Genomic DNA, 16,232 nt, shown 5'->3' with positions numbered 1-16,232 from the left:
ATATTATTTAGCTCATTCACGTAAGAGACTAGACGTATAAGATTTCATGGGATTTAGCGATTAGGAGTGACGGATTGTTTGGTAAACGTATAGCATGTTCTATATGTTATAGTTATTTGGATGACTCTTACCATAATATGTTACGTTAACATACCAGGCACGTTCTCAGTTGGTTATTTATGCCTCATATAACGTACACTTATTCAGCCTGTTGTTCACTATTCTTTATTTATTTTAAATTGCCTTTCAAATGTCTATTCTTGGTGTTGGCTTTTATCCAAAAAAAAAATTTCCCCCAAAAATGCGACTTATATATGTTTTTCCCCTTCTTTATTATGCATTTTCGGCAGGTGCGACTTATACTCGGAAAAATACAGTAGTTATTTTTAATAAACCCAAACTACATTTCAACCCATGTGTTTAGAATATAAAATAATATAGCAGTCCATTTTTTGAAAATCCATTTAGTGTTTTAAGGATTGTATTGTAAAAGGGAGAGACTGAAATATGTGTAATAAACCCGAGTCTCTGCTTCCATTATTAGATCACGGTGAGAAGATAGGTCTATTAGGCAGCAAAGTACTGCACTGAGAAGGAAGATTCAAGTTTAAATGAAAAAAAGCCTATAAAGCCATCACATTAGTTTGACACCATGATGGATTTATTGGGCAAATAAAATATTTCAAACATGATTGAAGTGTTTAGAGCATCTTCTTGAAGTTGTCCATGGCTTCTTTCACTTTCTCCAGCTCAGTGTGACTTTGTTGCAGCTGTGGAATAAATAAACAAACAAAAACCCCAGGAGTAATTAAATGACAGCTGAGAAGAAAGACATGAACAAACGTGATCTTCACCTTGTCAGCATCCTGCTCTTGTACTTTCACCGGCACCTTCTCCTTGTAGTCGTTCTTTGCCATCTTCTCCTGCAGCTTCTCCATCTGCTTCTCCAGCTCGCCCTGCTTGCTCATCAGCTTGGTCACCTCCTTCTCCACGTCAATCAGACCCTGAGAGACCAAGTCTCAGTATCCAAAGTAGAAAATGGAGTGCATGTCGCTGCCTCACCTTGAGCATGAGGTTGACAGTACACCTGTCGGAGGCGATGGCCACAGCGCAGCCTCCTGGTACCGACTGCTCGGCGGACAGAGGGATGACGGCCTGAGAGTAGGACAGTGTCTGGATCTGAAGGTTGTAGTTTTGGACCAGCGACACTGTAGAAGAGTCCCTGCACTGGAGGTAGCCTGCCAGACGGACAGAACAGGGTAAGCTTTCAGTTTAGCCTCTGAAAAACACTACTAAGAGATCCTCTACAACACTGATTCTCAAACTATAGTACACCAGAGAATCACTTGATTGAAGTAAACTGTCTTATTTTCCAAACAGTTAGTGTTCAAACTGTGCGTAATGTTACAGCGGCCACAAATAGTAAATATACTTTAATGAATACTTAGGCCTACTATGATACTTTTAATGTCATTATGATGCTACTAGGAAAGCCAAGTGTTTTTTAAGGTGGTACTTGGTGAAAAGAGTTTGAGAAACATGGATTGGCAACACTAAAATGGTCCCTAGTGTGTGAATGTTGTCTAATTTATTTGTATTTATTTGTATTTTTTAATTAAATCAACATAAAAAACACATATCAATATAGTCTGTAAGCACACATGATTGTATTTCTTTATGACAAAAATAAATAAAATAAAAATACAATTCCCCCCCCCCCCCCCCGGTCCGTGGGACAAATTTTCAAGCGTAGCTACAAAAAGGTTGGGGACCACTGCTGTATATGACAGGAGTGCACTGCTGTGTTATGGTCTACAAAAAGGGTGATCAAATATCCTCTATAGTTTTAAGAACATGCTTCAAAAATACTAGTCAAAGATCCTCTATAAATGACAGTAGTGCACTGCTGTGTTTAAGGATTTACTTACTACAAAAAAAGAGAGATCAAAGATCCTCTCAATGACAGTTACAAAAACACTAGTCAAGGATCCTCTATATAACAGGAGTGCACTGCTCTAAAAAAACAAACTACTATAAAAACACTCTATGTGAAAGGAAGCACTGCTGTGTTTTAAGAACCTAAAGCAGTGGTCAAAGATCTTCTTAAAACATACCACTGAAACAATCAAAGATCCTCTTAAAAGGAGTGCACAGCTTTGTTTAAGAATCTACTACAAAAAAGAGTGGTCAAAGATCTTCTCAATGACATTTAAAAAAACGGTTACAAAAACACTAGTCAAAGATCCTCTAAATGACAGGAGTGAACTGCTGTGTTAAGGTCTACAAAAAGGGTGATCAAAGATCCTGTAGTTTTAAGAACCTGCTTCAAAAACACTAGTCATCCTCTATAAATGACAGTAGTGCATTGCTGTGTTAAGATCTACAAAAAGGGTGATCAAAGATCCTCTATGGTTTTAAGAGCCTGCTTCAAAAACACTAGTCAAAGATCCTCTATAAATGACAGTAGTGCACTGCTGTGTTTAGTGTTTTTGTAACTGTCATAGAGAGGATCTTTGATCACTCTTTTTTGTAGTAAATCCTTAGTCAGAGATCCTCTATATGACAGGAGTGCACTGCTGTAAAAAAACTACTATTAAAACTAGGGATGTCCGATAATGGCTTTTTGCCGATATCCGATATGCCGATATTGTCCAACTCTTTAATTGCCGATACCGATATCAACCGATATATACAGACGTGGAATTAACACATTATTATGCCTAATTTGGACAACCAGGTATGGTGAAGATAAGGTACTTTTTAAAAAAATGAATCAAATAAAATAAGATAAATAAATTAAAAACATTTTCTTGAATAAAAAAGAAAGTAAAACAATATAAAAACAGTTACATAAAAACTAGTAATGAATGAAAATTTGTAAAATTAACTGTTAAAGGTTAGTACTATTAGTGGACCAGCAGCACGCACAATCATGTGTGCTTACGGACTGTATCCCTTGCAGACTGTATTGATATATATTGATATATAATGTAGGAACCAGAATATTGATAACAAAGAAACAACCCTTTTGTGTGAATGAGTGTAAATGGAGGAGGGAGGTTTTTTGGGTTGGTGCACTAATTGTAAGTGTATCTTGTGTTTTTTATGTGGATTTAATAAAAAAAAACAAAAAAAACGATACTGATAATAAAAAAAACGATACTGATAATTTCCGATAGTACATTTTAACGCATTTATCGGCAGACATCTCTAATTAAAACACTAGTCAAAGATCCTCTATAAACTGCTGTGTTAAGGTCTACAAAAAGGGTTATCAAATATTCTCTGTAATTTTAAGAACCTGCTTCCAAAACACTAGTCAAAGATCCTCTATAAATGACAGTAGTGCACACTGCTGTGTTTAAGGATTTACTACAAAAAAAGAGTGATCAAATATTCTCTCAATGACAGTTACAAAAACACTAGTCAAAGATCCTCTATATGACAGTAGTGAACTGCTGTGTTGTTCTACAAAAAGTGTGATCAAAGATCCTCTATAGTTTTAAGAACCTGCTTCCAAGTCAAAGATCCTTTATACTAAAGGAGTGCACTACTTGATTAACGGAGTCCGAAAAGACAGAAGTGCACTGCTAAGGACTAAAGGGGCAATCAAAGATCCTTACAGTCTGCTCGTGTCTTGGTCAGGTTGTAGTCGGCCCTGAGAGAGCGAATGGTTTTGACCACGCTCATGACAAAGTCCATGTTTCTGTCCACCTCCTCGCTGTTCCAGCAGAACTACAAGAAAAGCACAAATCAAACAAGACGTCCTTTTCCACCTTACTGGCTAGAGTTTACCTCCTGTGTGCTGGGGTAGGACGTCACGCCGATGCTGGGGGCGTCGTGCCGGGGCCGTCGCCGTGGTAACCGCTGGTAGAGCTCCTCTGTGAGGAAGGGCATGATGGGGGCGAGGAGGCGCAGGCCCACGTCCAGGCAGGCATAAAGAGTTTGTCTGCACACCTCAGCTTCTTTCTGACCGCTGGCGTGGTCTCTGCTGAACACGGGCTTCACGCTCTCCTGCACCACAGCAGCGGGAACAAGAGCGAGTCAGGTGGTGTCCTCGTTAGAGCGAAGGGGGGGGATGGCGGTGTTACCAGGTAGACGTCACACAGCTCGTACAGCCAGAAGTTGTAGATGGCCGTGGTGATGGCGGGGAAGTCGTAGGCCTTGAAGCTGGCGTCACAGAGCGACACGGCCGCGCTCAGACGCGACAAAATCCATCTGTCGGTGACGCTCTCCTCGCCACACAGCTGGCAGCACAACAACATCCAGCAGGATAAATTATAACATTAATAATGAATGGTAAAAAAAAGAAAAAGAAATGAATAATAATAATAATAATGTCTTTACAATTTTTCATTTTTCGTAAAATCAAAACGGTAGCACGTATCAAAAATCCGTACAGAACTTTTAATCAGAAGGGTTCAATCTCTCTCCTGTAGCAGTTTGAAGCCGAAACAACAAACGCGCTCAGAGGAGATAACGTTTGATGTTTGGTGACCGGTTGTAACAAAAATTTAGTTTTGAAGGAGAAATAGCAAACTTCCTGTTGATTTTTGCTGAAGGATGTTAATCTATGAAATGTAGGTCTAGGCGAGACCTACATAGAGGTATTTGTTTCATGTCTCTAAGACGTTCCTACCAGAAGTTACAAGCAGTTTTGTCCATGAGTTTTCCTCTGAGGAGCAGTTTTTTCTCTGTTTTCTTCAAAAAATTATGTAGAGCACAATTTTGAGTTTTGGGGTTTGGTTTTTTTTTAGATTGCAATTTCCACCAGTCCCGATGTGTGTGAGAATTTTGGTGAGTTTTGAAGTATTTTAAGGGGGTCAAATTACAGCTCAAAAATGAGTGTTTTTAGTCATTTTTTGTCTTGAAGGGGAAATTGCCAACTTCCTGTTGGTTTTTGCCCGAAGATGTGAAATTATGAATTGTAGGTCTAAGTGAGACCTACGTACAGGTTTTTGTTTCATGTCTCTACGACCTTTCTAGTGGGAGTTAGAGGCGGTTTTCTTCCTAGGGGGCGCTAGAGCGCAATTTTGATTTTTGGGGTTTGGTTTTTGGACTAAGTTGTTTTGGCCCACTTTTTGTATGTGTGTAAAAAAAATTGGTGACTTTTGAAGCATGTTAAGGGGGCAAAGTAGTTGGCAAAGCTGCGGAAAAATAATAATAATAATAATAAAACCTTACAATTTCAATAGGGTCCTTTCGTCCCATTGCAAAAGGACTCCCTTTGACCCCGCCCACCGGCGAATGAAATCACACAGACACTTCCTGTTGTCAGCGAGGCCAGGAGTGAATGAGTGAATTAATGTCATCATGTCATAGGAACTTTTGTGTACTTTTCCCTTTGGGAGTCCTTTTGCAATGGTCCTGTGCGGACCCTAATAATAATTGTACTTACACTATAAATGTAAGTAAATACATTAAGCAGGAGGGTCCAAAGCGCTTGGTTTTTACTAGAGATGTCCGATAATATCAGGCTGCCGATATTATCGGCCGATAAATGCTTTAAAATGTAATATCGGAAATTATCGGTATCGGTTTCAAATTTATCGGTATCAGTTTCAAAAAGTAAAATTTATAACTTTTTAAAACGCCGCTGTGTACACGGACGTAGGGAGAAGTACAGAGCGCCAATAAACCTTAAAGGCACTGCCTTTATGTGCCGGCCCAGTCACATAATATCTACGGCTTTTCACACACACAAGCGAATGCAAGCATACTTGGTCAACAGCCATACAGGTCACACTGAGGGTGTCCGTATAAACAACTTTAACACTGTTACAAATATGCGCCACACTGTGAACCCACACCAAACAAGAATGACAAACACATTTCGGGAAAACATCTGCACCGTAACACAACATGAACACAACAGAACAAATACCCAGAACCCCTTGCAGCACTAACTCTTCCGGGAAGCTACAATATACACCCCCCGCTACACCCCCCCCCCCCACCCACCCACCTCAACCTCCTCATGCTCTCTCAGGGAGAGCATATCCCAAATTCCAAGCTGCTGTTTTGAGGAATGTTAAAAAAAACAGTGCACTTTGTAACTTCAATAATAAATATGGCAGTGCCATGTTGGCATTTTTTTTCCATAACTTGAGTTGATCTATTTTGGAAAACCTTGTTACATTGTTTAATGCATCCAGCGGGGCATCACAACAAAATTAGGCATAATAATGTGTTAATTCCACGACTGTATATATCCGTATCGGTTTATATCGGAATCGGTAATTAAGAGTTGGACAATATCGGAATATCGGATACCAGCAAAAAAGCCATTATCGGACATGTATAGTTTTTACTGGCCCTTGGTTTTTGAAAACAATTTTAATTTAATATTACTAAAATCTATGATTAGATAAAATACAAATTTTAAGTCTTTATTTGAAGGGACAATGCACAAAAACATTAAGCTCAAAGACAAAGATATGTTCTGCACCAGATTATAGCTAAATAGCTCATTTCCCTCTGCTGTCCTTGGTTACCTAAATCAAAGAGATGCAAAAATTATGCTAAAAAATTACAACAATAAAATGATACTATAGCATGTAATCACATTAAGAAAAGGGGGTGTGACGTTCATATGCTGTCAATATTCAGTGTTGTATCCTTCATAGTTAATATTGTAAATCCCACATTCTTTTTATTTTCATGTACATTCTGGGTGTCTCATTCAGTAAAAAAATTAAAAATTCCTTTCTGTTTTTTAAGGCGGTCCGTCATAACGTTTTTAGCATTCAATCGGACATTATTGTGAGGTTTTGTATTAGTGTTCCTAAAAATAGATACACCGGCCCTCAAACACAGTTTTTTCTCTAAATCTAACTAATTAAAGAGACAAAAACACTTTTTGAATCTCATTAAAACTAAAATAAAGCAATTTGGTAGCAGCAGAAGAGAAAGTCAGACACTAATACAAATAGACGGACATTGAAAGTGTAAAATAAACTACATTTTGGGTGTAATAATAGATGAGAAAATTAACAGGAAATCTCATAAAAAATATACAACATAAAGTGATAACAATTATGTCAATAATGAATAAAGCAAAATATGTTTTGGACCAAAAATGACTCCTTAATCTCTACTGCTCGCCAGTGTTACCATATCTGAGTTATTGTGCAGAAATATGGGGAACCAAGTCAAAAGTACTTATTCACTTAGTACGTTACAAAAAAGATCAGTTATAATAAAACATAATAAGTGATACATACAGTGATTACAAGTACATTGAAGGCAGACGCCACACTTAACATACTTCACATAAAAGTTACAGTTTCTCTGTGGTTGCTGATCCAAAAATAATGAAAGATTTTGGCAAAATTAGGTTAATATGTTTTTTGGGGTCATTCTGTGTATTTATGGTTCTGTCAGGTGCGTGTTGGAGTGCCTGCTGGTCACGAAACACTGCAGGATTGTAGCAGCAGAGTGCGTCAAACACGGCCGCAAAATGATATCTTCACGAAATAAAAGTATGTTTTATTGTAAGTTTATGAGCTGCAGTATGTTGACAACTACAAACCCCGTTTCCATATGAGTTGGGAAATTGTGTTAGATGTAAATATAAACGGAATACAATGATTTGCAAATCCTTTTCAACCCATATTCAATTGAATGCACTACAAAGACAACATATTTGATGTTCAAATTCATAAAAATTTTATTTTTTTTGCAAATAATAATTAACTTAGAATTTCATGGCTGCAACACGTGCCAAAGTAGTTGGGAAAGGGCATGTCCACCACTGTGTTACATGGCCTTTCCTTTTAACAACACTCAGTAAACATTTGGGAACTGAGGAGACACATTTTTTAAGCTTCTCGGGTGGAATTATTTCCCATTCTTGCTTGATGTACAGCTTAAGTTGTTCAACAGTCCGGGGGTCTCCGTTGTGCTATTTTAGGCTTCATAATGCACCACACATTTTCAATGGGAGACAGGTCTGGACTACAGGCAGGCCAGTCTAGTACCTGCACTCTTTTACTATGAAGCCACGTTGATGTAACACGTGGCTTGGCATTGTCTTGCTGAAATAAGCAGGGGCGTCCATGGTAACGTTGCTTGGATGGTAACATATGTTGCTCCAAAACCTGTATGTACCTTTCAGCATTAATGGCGCCTTCACAGATGTGTAAGTTACCCATGTCTTGGGCACTAATACACCCCCATACCATCACAGATGCTGGCTTTTCAACTTTGCGCCTAGAACAATCCGGATGGTTCTTTTCCTCTTTGGTCCGGAGGACACGACGTCCACAGTTTCCAAAAACAATTTGAAATGTGGACTTGTCAGACCACAGAACTCTTTTCCACTTTGTATCAGTCCATCTTAGATGAGCTCGGGCCCAGCGAAGCCGACGGCGTTTCTGGGTGTTGTTGATAAACGGTTTTCGCCTTGCATAGGAGAGTTTTAACTTGCACTTACAGATGTAGCGACCGACTGTAGTTACTGACAGTGGGTTTCTGAAGTGTTCCTGAGCCCATGTGGTGATATCCTTTACACACTGATGTCGCTTGTTGATGCAGTACAGCCTGAGGGATCGAAGGTCACGGGCTTAGCTGCTTACGTGCAGTGATTTCTCCAGATTCTCTGAACCCTTTGATGATATTACGGAGCGTAGATGGTGAAATCCCTAAATTCCTTGCAATAGCTGCTTGAGAAAGGTTTTTCTTAAACTGTTCAACAATTTGCTCACGCATTTGTTGACAAAGTGGTGACCCTCGCCCCATCCTTGTTTGTGAATGACTGAGCATTTCATGGAATCTACTTTTATACCCAATCATGGCACCCACCTGTTCCCAATGTGCCTGTTCACCTGTGGGATGTTCCAAATAAGTGTTTGATGAGCATTCCTCAACTTTATCAGTATTTATTGCCACCTTTCCCAACTTCTTTGTCACGTGTTGCTGGCATCAAATTCTAAAGTTAATGATTATTTGCACAAAAAAAAAAAGTTTATCAGTTTAAACATCAAATATGTTGTCTTTGTAGTGCAATAAACTGAATATGGGTTGAAAAGGATTTGCAAATCTTTGTATTCCGTTTATATTTACATCTAACACAATTTACCAATTCATATGGAAACGGGGTTTGTATATATAGATGTATTATTTTGGCTTATTACGTCAGAAAAACTGACATCAAAACGACAGCAATCGCATGCACAGCCGCAGACGTCCTTGGTAGCTGTTAGGAACAACTAATAGTTGTTCCTGAGACACGACTCCAAACAATGGGCCCTCGCCCAATGGTTAAGAACCACTGGTATACTGTATATACCATCAACCTGCCGGGGACTGCAGATGGAAATGAGCCTTTTGGTTACAATGCCACATTTACATTTTATATATTCATTTAAGTGCATTGTCCCATGTAACAAAAAACAAACAAATATAGCAAATGGTGACTTCCTATCAGGAGTTGTATTGTACATCTATGAACAAGCTTATCGGTGTGTCTAGTCTAACAGACGAAAGTTAAATCCTCACAAGAAACCGAATAGCTTTGTCTTTGACCTTTTTTTTTACTTAAAGAAATCAAATTAACAATCAGAATAGTTAACAAGATAAAAAAAAATATGGATAAATAAATGAATACAAAAAATGAATATATGAAATACAATATTTTTTACATACATAAACACAAAATAAAACGTGTCAACAAGTTGCATAAAATAAATTAAAAATACAATATAAATAAGGCACTGCACAAAACAAGATATCAAACCAGTATGACTTTAACAACTATATTACAAAAAAGGGGGATCCTACAGAGTTCTCTATTTGTGCTTTTTAATATTGCATTAACTAGAATGACTTACAAATGACTGTACACCAGGGAGTACTGTAATTACCTAACGTTACATTATTATTTTCCATAACAATTTAGCCCCCTCCACAATATTAACCCGACGTTAAAACAGAACTAGCTATTTATTGATTAGCAATTGCCGAATCATGTAACATTAGCTTAATGCTAAAAATACAGGTTACTATCACATTCTGTAACAGACAAATAATTTCATGTAGGCTAACGTTACCTACCTGCTACCTCTTTCTTTTTCTCCTTTCTCCCCTTCTTTTCTCCCCTGGGCACCTGACAGTTTTGGCCGTTTTGACATCTTGAGTTGATTTTTTTGATGTGGTGACGTCCAAAAAGAGTCATGATACGGGAAGGGAGGGGGCGCACCGTGCTGGGGGAGGGGGGGCGTAATGTTGTAACAAATAATATTTCTATTAAATAGGCTTTACTTTGCATTTTAATCAACGTGGGATTATTTTATGTATCTAGAAATAATAGTACCAACTTTTTTTTTTTTTCTCCAACATTTGTGGCACTGGCGTGGCGCCCCCTGATGGACGGCGCCCTTAGCATTTGCCTATACGGCCTATGCCACGGGCCGGCCCTGTATAAATCAATTCATGTTTCTTTGCAGTAGCAAATGCATCACAGACAGATACCGGCGGTTGGGGACCACTGACTTAGACCACAAAGATAAGATGTTTAGCTCTGATAATCTGGCATATGTTGACTGCATTGGATTGCTTTACGCATTTTTAATGTAAAAATTGGCAACCACATTCTTCAACTTTTCTCTATGCCCTGCTCTGTATGGACATGTAAATATGACACACCTACAAAATATACTACACTAACAGATTGTTATTATTCAATCAGACGTTTGACCTCATTCTAGTTCCTTTTAAATTCCAATTCTTTATTTTAAGACAATTCTCTGCTCCCACTCAGTAGGAAGAGTTTAGGACAGGCTCCTTTTTAAGGCATGCCTGCATGAGAACATAAGAACCCTGAACTATGCCCCGTCTAATGCATTTGGACAGGCTGTCTGCTAGCCAGGCCCAATATCAGTGAGCTCTAACTATGGATAGGTACTAAATGATGTCGTGAGGCCCAGTGTTACAAAATGTTTGCCCATTTAGTGGACATTCTTTCTCTCACCTGGGCTTTCTCTGAAGGAACAAAGTTGTCCCCCAGCGTCTTCATGGAAAACTTGACGGCATTCCACAGTTTGTTGCAGAAGTGCCGGTAGCCCAAAATGCGATTAACGTCCATATTGATGTCCCTGCCTGAAAAAGACAACACACACAAAACATTCATTGAATGTCACAGTCCACATGCCAGCTACAGATGTCCAACAAGTTCAAAGTCTGTTGCACTGAGCTGTTGTATCAGAATCAGATTTATGGGCCAAGTATGTTTAACGCAAAAGGAATTTGACTTGGTAGACTGTGATCTTTGTTCAATGGAAGATACCACCAAGTTTTGCTACAATCAGAGAATAAAATATGATGAAAAAAGTGTAATAAAATGAAAATAATAAACCTTAATAAAATATGTATCCAAAGTGCAGCCTGGGGGACATTTTTGGGCCACAGCCACTTTTTTATTGGCCCTTGATATATTCTGAAAACTAAATAAGTTATGATTAATGAGTAGGGGGGGGATGTGAATCTTACAACAATTACATTCCAATATTTGGGGTGACAATTCGATTCAGAATCACTTCTCGATATGAACTGATTCTTGCAAAATATTATTTGATATAAAAATGATAGTACAACTTTTTCAAAACCAGTCACATGTTGCAAAACTCTCTATGCACAGTAAGTAAGCACAGAGATGGCCTAGAAAACATTTTAAAATTCATACATACCTATGTAAACATGCATATACACATAAAAACATACATACAGAACACATGAATACACATATGTACATACATAAATACATACCCATATACCTATATAAATACATACATACATATACAGTACACATGTATACACAAAAATATATGCGTACTTATGTGTATACTGTACACACTGTATATACATGTATCCCTCCATCCATTTCCTACCGCTTGTCCCTCTTGGGGTCGCGGGGGGTGCTGGAGCCTATCCCAGCTGCACTCGGGCGGAAGGCGGTGTACATCCTGGACAAGTTGCCACCTCACCGCAGGGCGAACACAGATATATGGACAACATTCACACTCACATTCACACACTAGGGCCAATTTAGTGTACAAATATAGAATCATACATGTGTACATGCGTACAGTACACACTAGCATCTTTTGAAAGAGTTATTAAAAAAAATGTAAATAGATACACTGTTAGAAAAAACACTACTTTGCATGTTTTGTGTTTCACTGATTTTCACTGTTTTAGTCTTAGTATTTTATCTGGTTTGATGGCTACGCTTTTATTGTTTTAAATATTGGTTTGTACTGTTGTACTTGCATTTGAACATTTATTTTAAATGAAAAGTGCCTAAATAAATCTATTACTATTATTGTTTCTGGCAGGTGTTGTGGTAAAGTGCCTAAATAAATCTATTACTATTATTGTTTCTGGCAGGTGTTGTGGTAAAGTGCCTAAATAAATATATTACTATTATTGTTTCTGGCAGGTGTTGTGGTAAAGTGCCTAAATAAATCTATTACTATTATTGTTTCTGGCAGGTGTTGTGGTAAAGTGCCTAAATAAATCTATTACTATTATTGTTTCTGGCAGGTGTTGTGGTAAAGTGCCTAAATAAATATATTACTATTATTGTTTCTGGCAGGTGTTGTGGTAAAGTGCCTAAATAAATCTATTACTATTATTGTTTCTGGCAGGTGTTGTGGTTTCCTACTCTGGTCAGCCGTCCTTGACTGCACCATAGAAACACCTCCGTGTTGTATTCCTCTGAGTAGAGAACGATCACTCTCTTTTAAGAGAGTAGGTGCAATGCGCACAATTGAATATCTTAGTTGCTCAGACAGCAATGTCTTTATATGAGTTTAGATTGGAGAATTTCCTTTCTTGGGGAAAGAAGTAATGTCTCTTGATAGCAGTTAAAGCAAGCGAGCTGGTGTCTTGTGTGGTGTGTTCGGGTCTGTGGGACCCGTTTTCATTTTTTATTAAAAAAGAAAAATGATATAATTAATTAATTTTTCAAACTGAGACTCACTGACTTTGGCTCATTTTCTGTGAAGAACATATATCAGAATACATATTTAATTACCACATTTCTATTACATATAAGATGTCCGGGTCCACTGGATAGAAGTGTGGAAATTGATGTTCTGTGTACCACACACACACACACACACACACACGCACACACACAGCAGGCTTAGACAGGAGGAGGACAGTGTGTAGGTACACAGAACATCAGAGGGTCAAATGTGCGAGAAAATGAGAGCAGACAGTGTTGACAAACAATGTTGCAACCTTGTGTGGGAACCGTAGGTGCAGAAACACAAAAGAAGAATCCCTGTGGGATGCAGAAACTGGCAGAGAAATTTTCCGTGCAACGTTCATATTGTTGTTACTCAGCCAGCGTTTGTGGGTCTGATGGACCCGTTGCATTTTGTGGCTTTTAATGCCTCACAATCAAAGACTTTTATGTTAAAATACTGAACAGATGTTTACCTTATCCCAATAAACATCTGTTCAGTATTTTAACATAAAAGTGTTTGATTGTGAGGCATTAAAAGCCACAAAATAAGACTTTTATGTTAAAATACTGAACAGATGTTTACCTTATCCCAATAAACATCTGTTCAGTATTTTAACATAAAAGTGTTTGATTGTGAGGCATTAAAAGCCACAAAATGCAACGGGTCCATCAGACCCACAAACGCTGGCTGAGTAACAATATATCAATCGCGGTTTTTTGATCATTTTAATTTAAAACAGTAATACTAACCATCGGTAGTTTTACCGCAGTTATCATTAATACTTGTTATTGTTACATCCCTAACATCCATCAAGTTAGGAACATTTTGTGACCTTTGAAGCAGATTGTAAAAGCTAGAATACCAAAAAAAGATGATGTAGGAAATATCAAGTGTTGTGCAGCAGACAAAGAAAGTGCCATATGGATAACGAGTTCACCTTGGCTGGTGTAGGCGCATAGAGCAAATCGTAGGGCATCTGTGCCACATTCTGGTATGCCGTTCGGATAGTCCGACTTCTGGCCCTGCTTCGCTCGCTCCACCTCCAACGGGTCCAAGTTGCTAGTCGTCAGCTGTGCATGCAGCCCCTGGAGGGAATGAGGAGGAGGTGGTGTAATTGCCACTGATAAACACCACAGTAACAACTCCATGTATGTTTTACTGTCTCATTCGGGCGCAAGAAAAGTGGCGCTTCAGTGCCCTCTGGTGGCCTGCGCTGTCAAAGTGAGTGCTTGCGGCTAGTAAAATTCCTAATGGATGGCTTCAATAAAAGCTTGTTGGCTACAGAATAAAGCTTACATAAGACGATGGTCCTCAGGGGAGCAATGAGCATGTGAGGAAGAAAAGAGCGCATGCATCAAGGAGCTATTAGGCTTTACCTCCAGGGATATTCCAGTAATGACATCAAGAGGGTCGATGACGTTGCCCAGTGATTTGCTCATCTTCCTTCCGTGGGCGTCCCTCACCACGGCGTGCAGATAAACCTGCCGACAATTAAATCACGGCTGTTGTGCCACATTACGCGTAACGAGAGTCCACCGCCGCTAAGACGGATCTCACCTCTTTAAATGGCAGCTTGCCGGTCAGCTTGAGGCCCATCATCACCATACGAGCCACCCAGAAAAACAGGATGTCGTGACCCGTCTCCAGCAAAGTGCCGGGGTAGAACACGCTCAGGTCCTGGGTCTTTAAAAAAAAAAAGAAAGAAAAGGAAATGGAATATGCAAATGTGGCGTATCATTTTTCACACACATGAAAGAATGGAGGTGGCATTTGCACTTGTTTGTTCGGTGTACCTCATTAGGCCACCCGAAGATGGAGAAGGGGAAAATGCCAGATGAGAACCAGGTGTCCAGAACGTCCTCATCTGCACCACAAATACAAATAATGAAGACATATGAAGGAGGGTTTCATAAGTACACTGGGAACCTCTAGAAGACAACAAGAGTTGGAGGATACAGTACATACGGGCAGGTGGTAACGTGAAATAAGCAGGAAGACTCAAAACTCATGTGTTTTTTTATTTTTATTTAATTATGCAGAGGTTCCCCTGGCTAAATTGGGACCCTAAGCAGAATTTTTTCTGAGGCCCCCAATACAACATTTTTTCCCACTTTATCTGAAATGATTTTTTATACTTTTTTAAATCAAACTTGAATTTAATTTGATGCATGTTTTGTACTAAAACACATTTGTAGGAATTATATTGTTCAAAAATTATTTTTTACTGCAAAATAACTTTATTGACTAGGGATGTCCGATAATGGCTTTTTGCCAATATCCGATATTCCGATATTGTCCAACTCTTTAATTACCGATACCGATATCAACCGATACCGATATCAACCGATATATGCAGTCGTCGAATTAACACATTATTATGCCTAATTTGGACAACCAGGTATGGTGAAGATAAGGTACTTTTTTTTAAAAATTAGTAAAATAAGATAAATAAATTAAAAACATTTTCTTGAATAAAAAAGAAAGTACAACAATATAAAAACAGTTACATAGAAACTAGTAATGAATGAAAATTAGTAAAATTAACTGTTAAAGGTTAGTACTATTAGTGGACCAGCAGCACGCACAATGATGTGTGCTTACGGACTGTATCCCTTGCAGACTGTATTGATATATATTGATATATAATGTAGGAACCAGAATATTGATAACAGAAAGAAACAACCCTTTTGTGTGAATGAGTGTAAATGGGGGAGGGAGGTTTTTTGGGTTGGTGCACTAATTGTAAGTGTATCTTGTGTTTTTAATGTTGATTTAATTTTGAAAAATAAATAATAAAAAAAAAAAAAAAAAAAAAAAACGATACCAATAATAAAAAAACCGATACCGATAATTTCCGATATTACATTTTAACGCATATATCGGCCGATAATATCGGACATCTCTAATATTGACGTAATTAAAATGTAAATGTTCATATCTTCTTGACACATTATCAGCCCAGTACAATTGTTGACAATCCCAGCACTAACCCTCAGCGCCAGGGGTAAATATGCCACTAACGTATATCATTAGCAGTAATGAAGCAGGATGGGGTTAGGAATATGTTAGCAGTAAAATTTCACAATAAGTGCTGTCATTCTTTAATTGACATTTTGCATTCGCTTACAAATGCAAAACGGCCCCCCTATGAATCCAGGGGCCCTACGCAAAGTGCAGGATATTTGTATAAGAAATGGGCAGCCATTATAAAATGTGTGTGAATGTAGTTTATTGTTACAACTCTGTGCTATAGATGGCATG

At 38.4% G+C, this 16,232-nt stretch overlaps 1 protein-coding gene across 5 annotated transcripts in view; it reads right to left on the bottom strand.

Annotated features, from left to right (window-relative positions):
* Window positions 1-620: 620 nt before the first annotated feature.
* vars1 (valyl-tRNA synthetase 1) overlaps window positions 621-16,232 on the bottom strand; it is a 44,571-nt gene continuing 28,959 nt past the window's right edge. For all 5 annotated transcript variants that reach the window (XM_062063873.1, XM_062063872.1, XM_062063874.1 and 2 more), the window contains 11 exons: window positions 14,765-14,835; window positions 14,529-14,654; window positions 14,348-14,452; window positions 13,909-14,056; window positions 10,970-11,097; window positions 4,092-4,247; window positions 3,796-4,014; window positions 3,624-3,735; window positions 1,063-1,238; window positions 855-1,004; window positions 621-770 (listed from right to left, as the gene is read on the bottom strand). In XM_062063873.1, the coding sequence (XP_061919857.1) occupies window positions 702-770; window positions 855-1,004; window positions 1,063-1,238; window positions 3,624-3,735; window positions 3,796-4,014; window positions 4,092-4,247; window positions 10,970-11,097; window positions 13,909-14,056; window positions 14,348-14,452; window positions 14,529-14,654; window positions 14,765-14,835 (1,460 nt within the window). In that variant the 3' untranslated portion in view covers window positions 621-701. The remainder of the gene's footprint in view (window positions 771-854; window positions 1,005-1,062; window positions 1,239-3,623; window positions 3,736-3,795; window positions 4,015-4,091; window positions 4,248-10,969; window positions 11,098-13,908; window positions 14,057-14,347; window positions 14,453-14,528; window positions 14,655-14,764; window positions 14,836-16,232) is intronic.

This window comes from Entelurus aequoreus, linkage group LG11, assembly GCF_033978785.1.
Source record: "Entelurus aequoreus isolate RoL-2023_Sb linkage group LG11, RoL_Eaeq_v1.1, whole genome shotgun sequence".
NCBI classification, from domain to species: domain Eukaryota; kingdom Metazoa; phylum Chordata; class Actinopteri; order Syngnathiformes; family Syngnathidae; genus Entelurus; species Entelurus aequoreus.
This window is presented reverse-complemented; position numbering and strand designations above follow the sequence as displayed.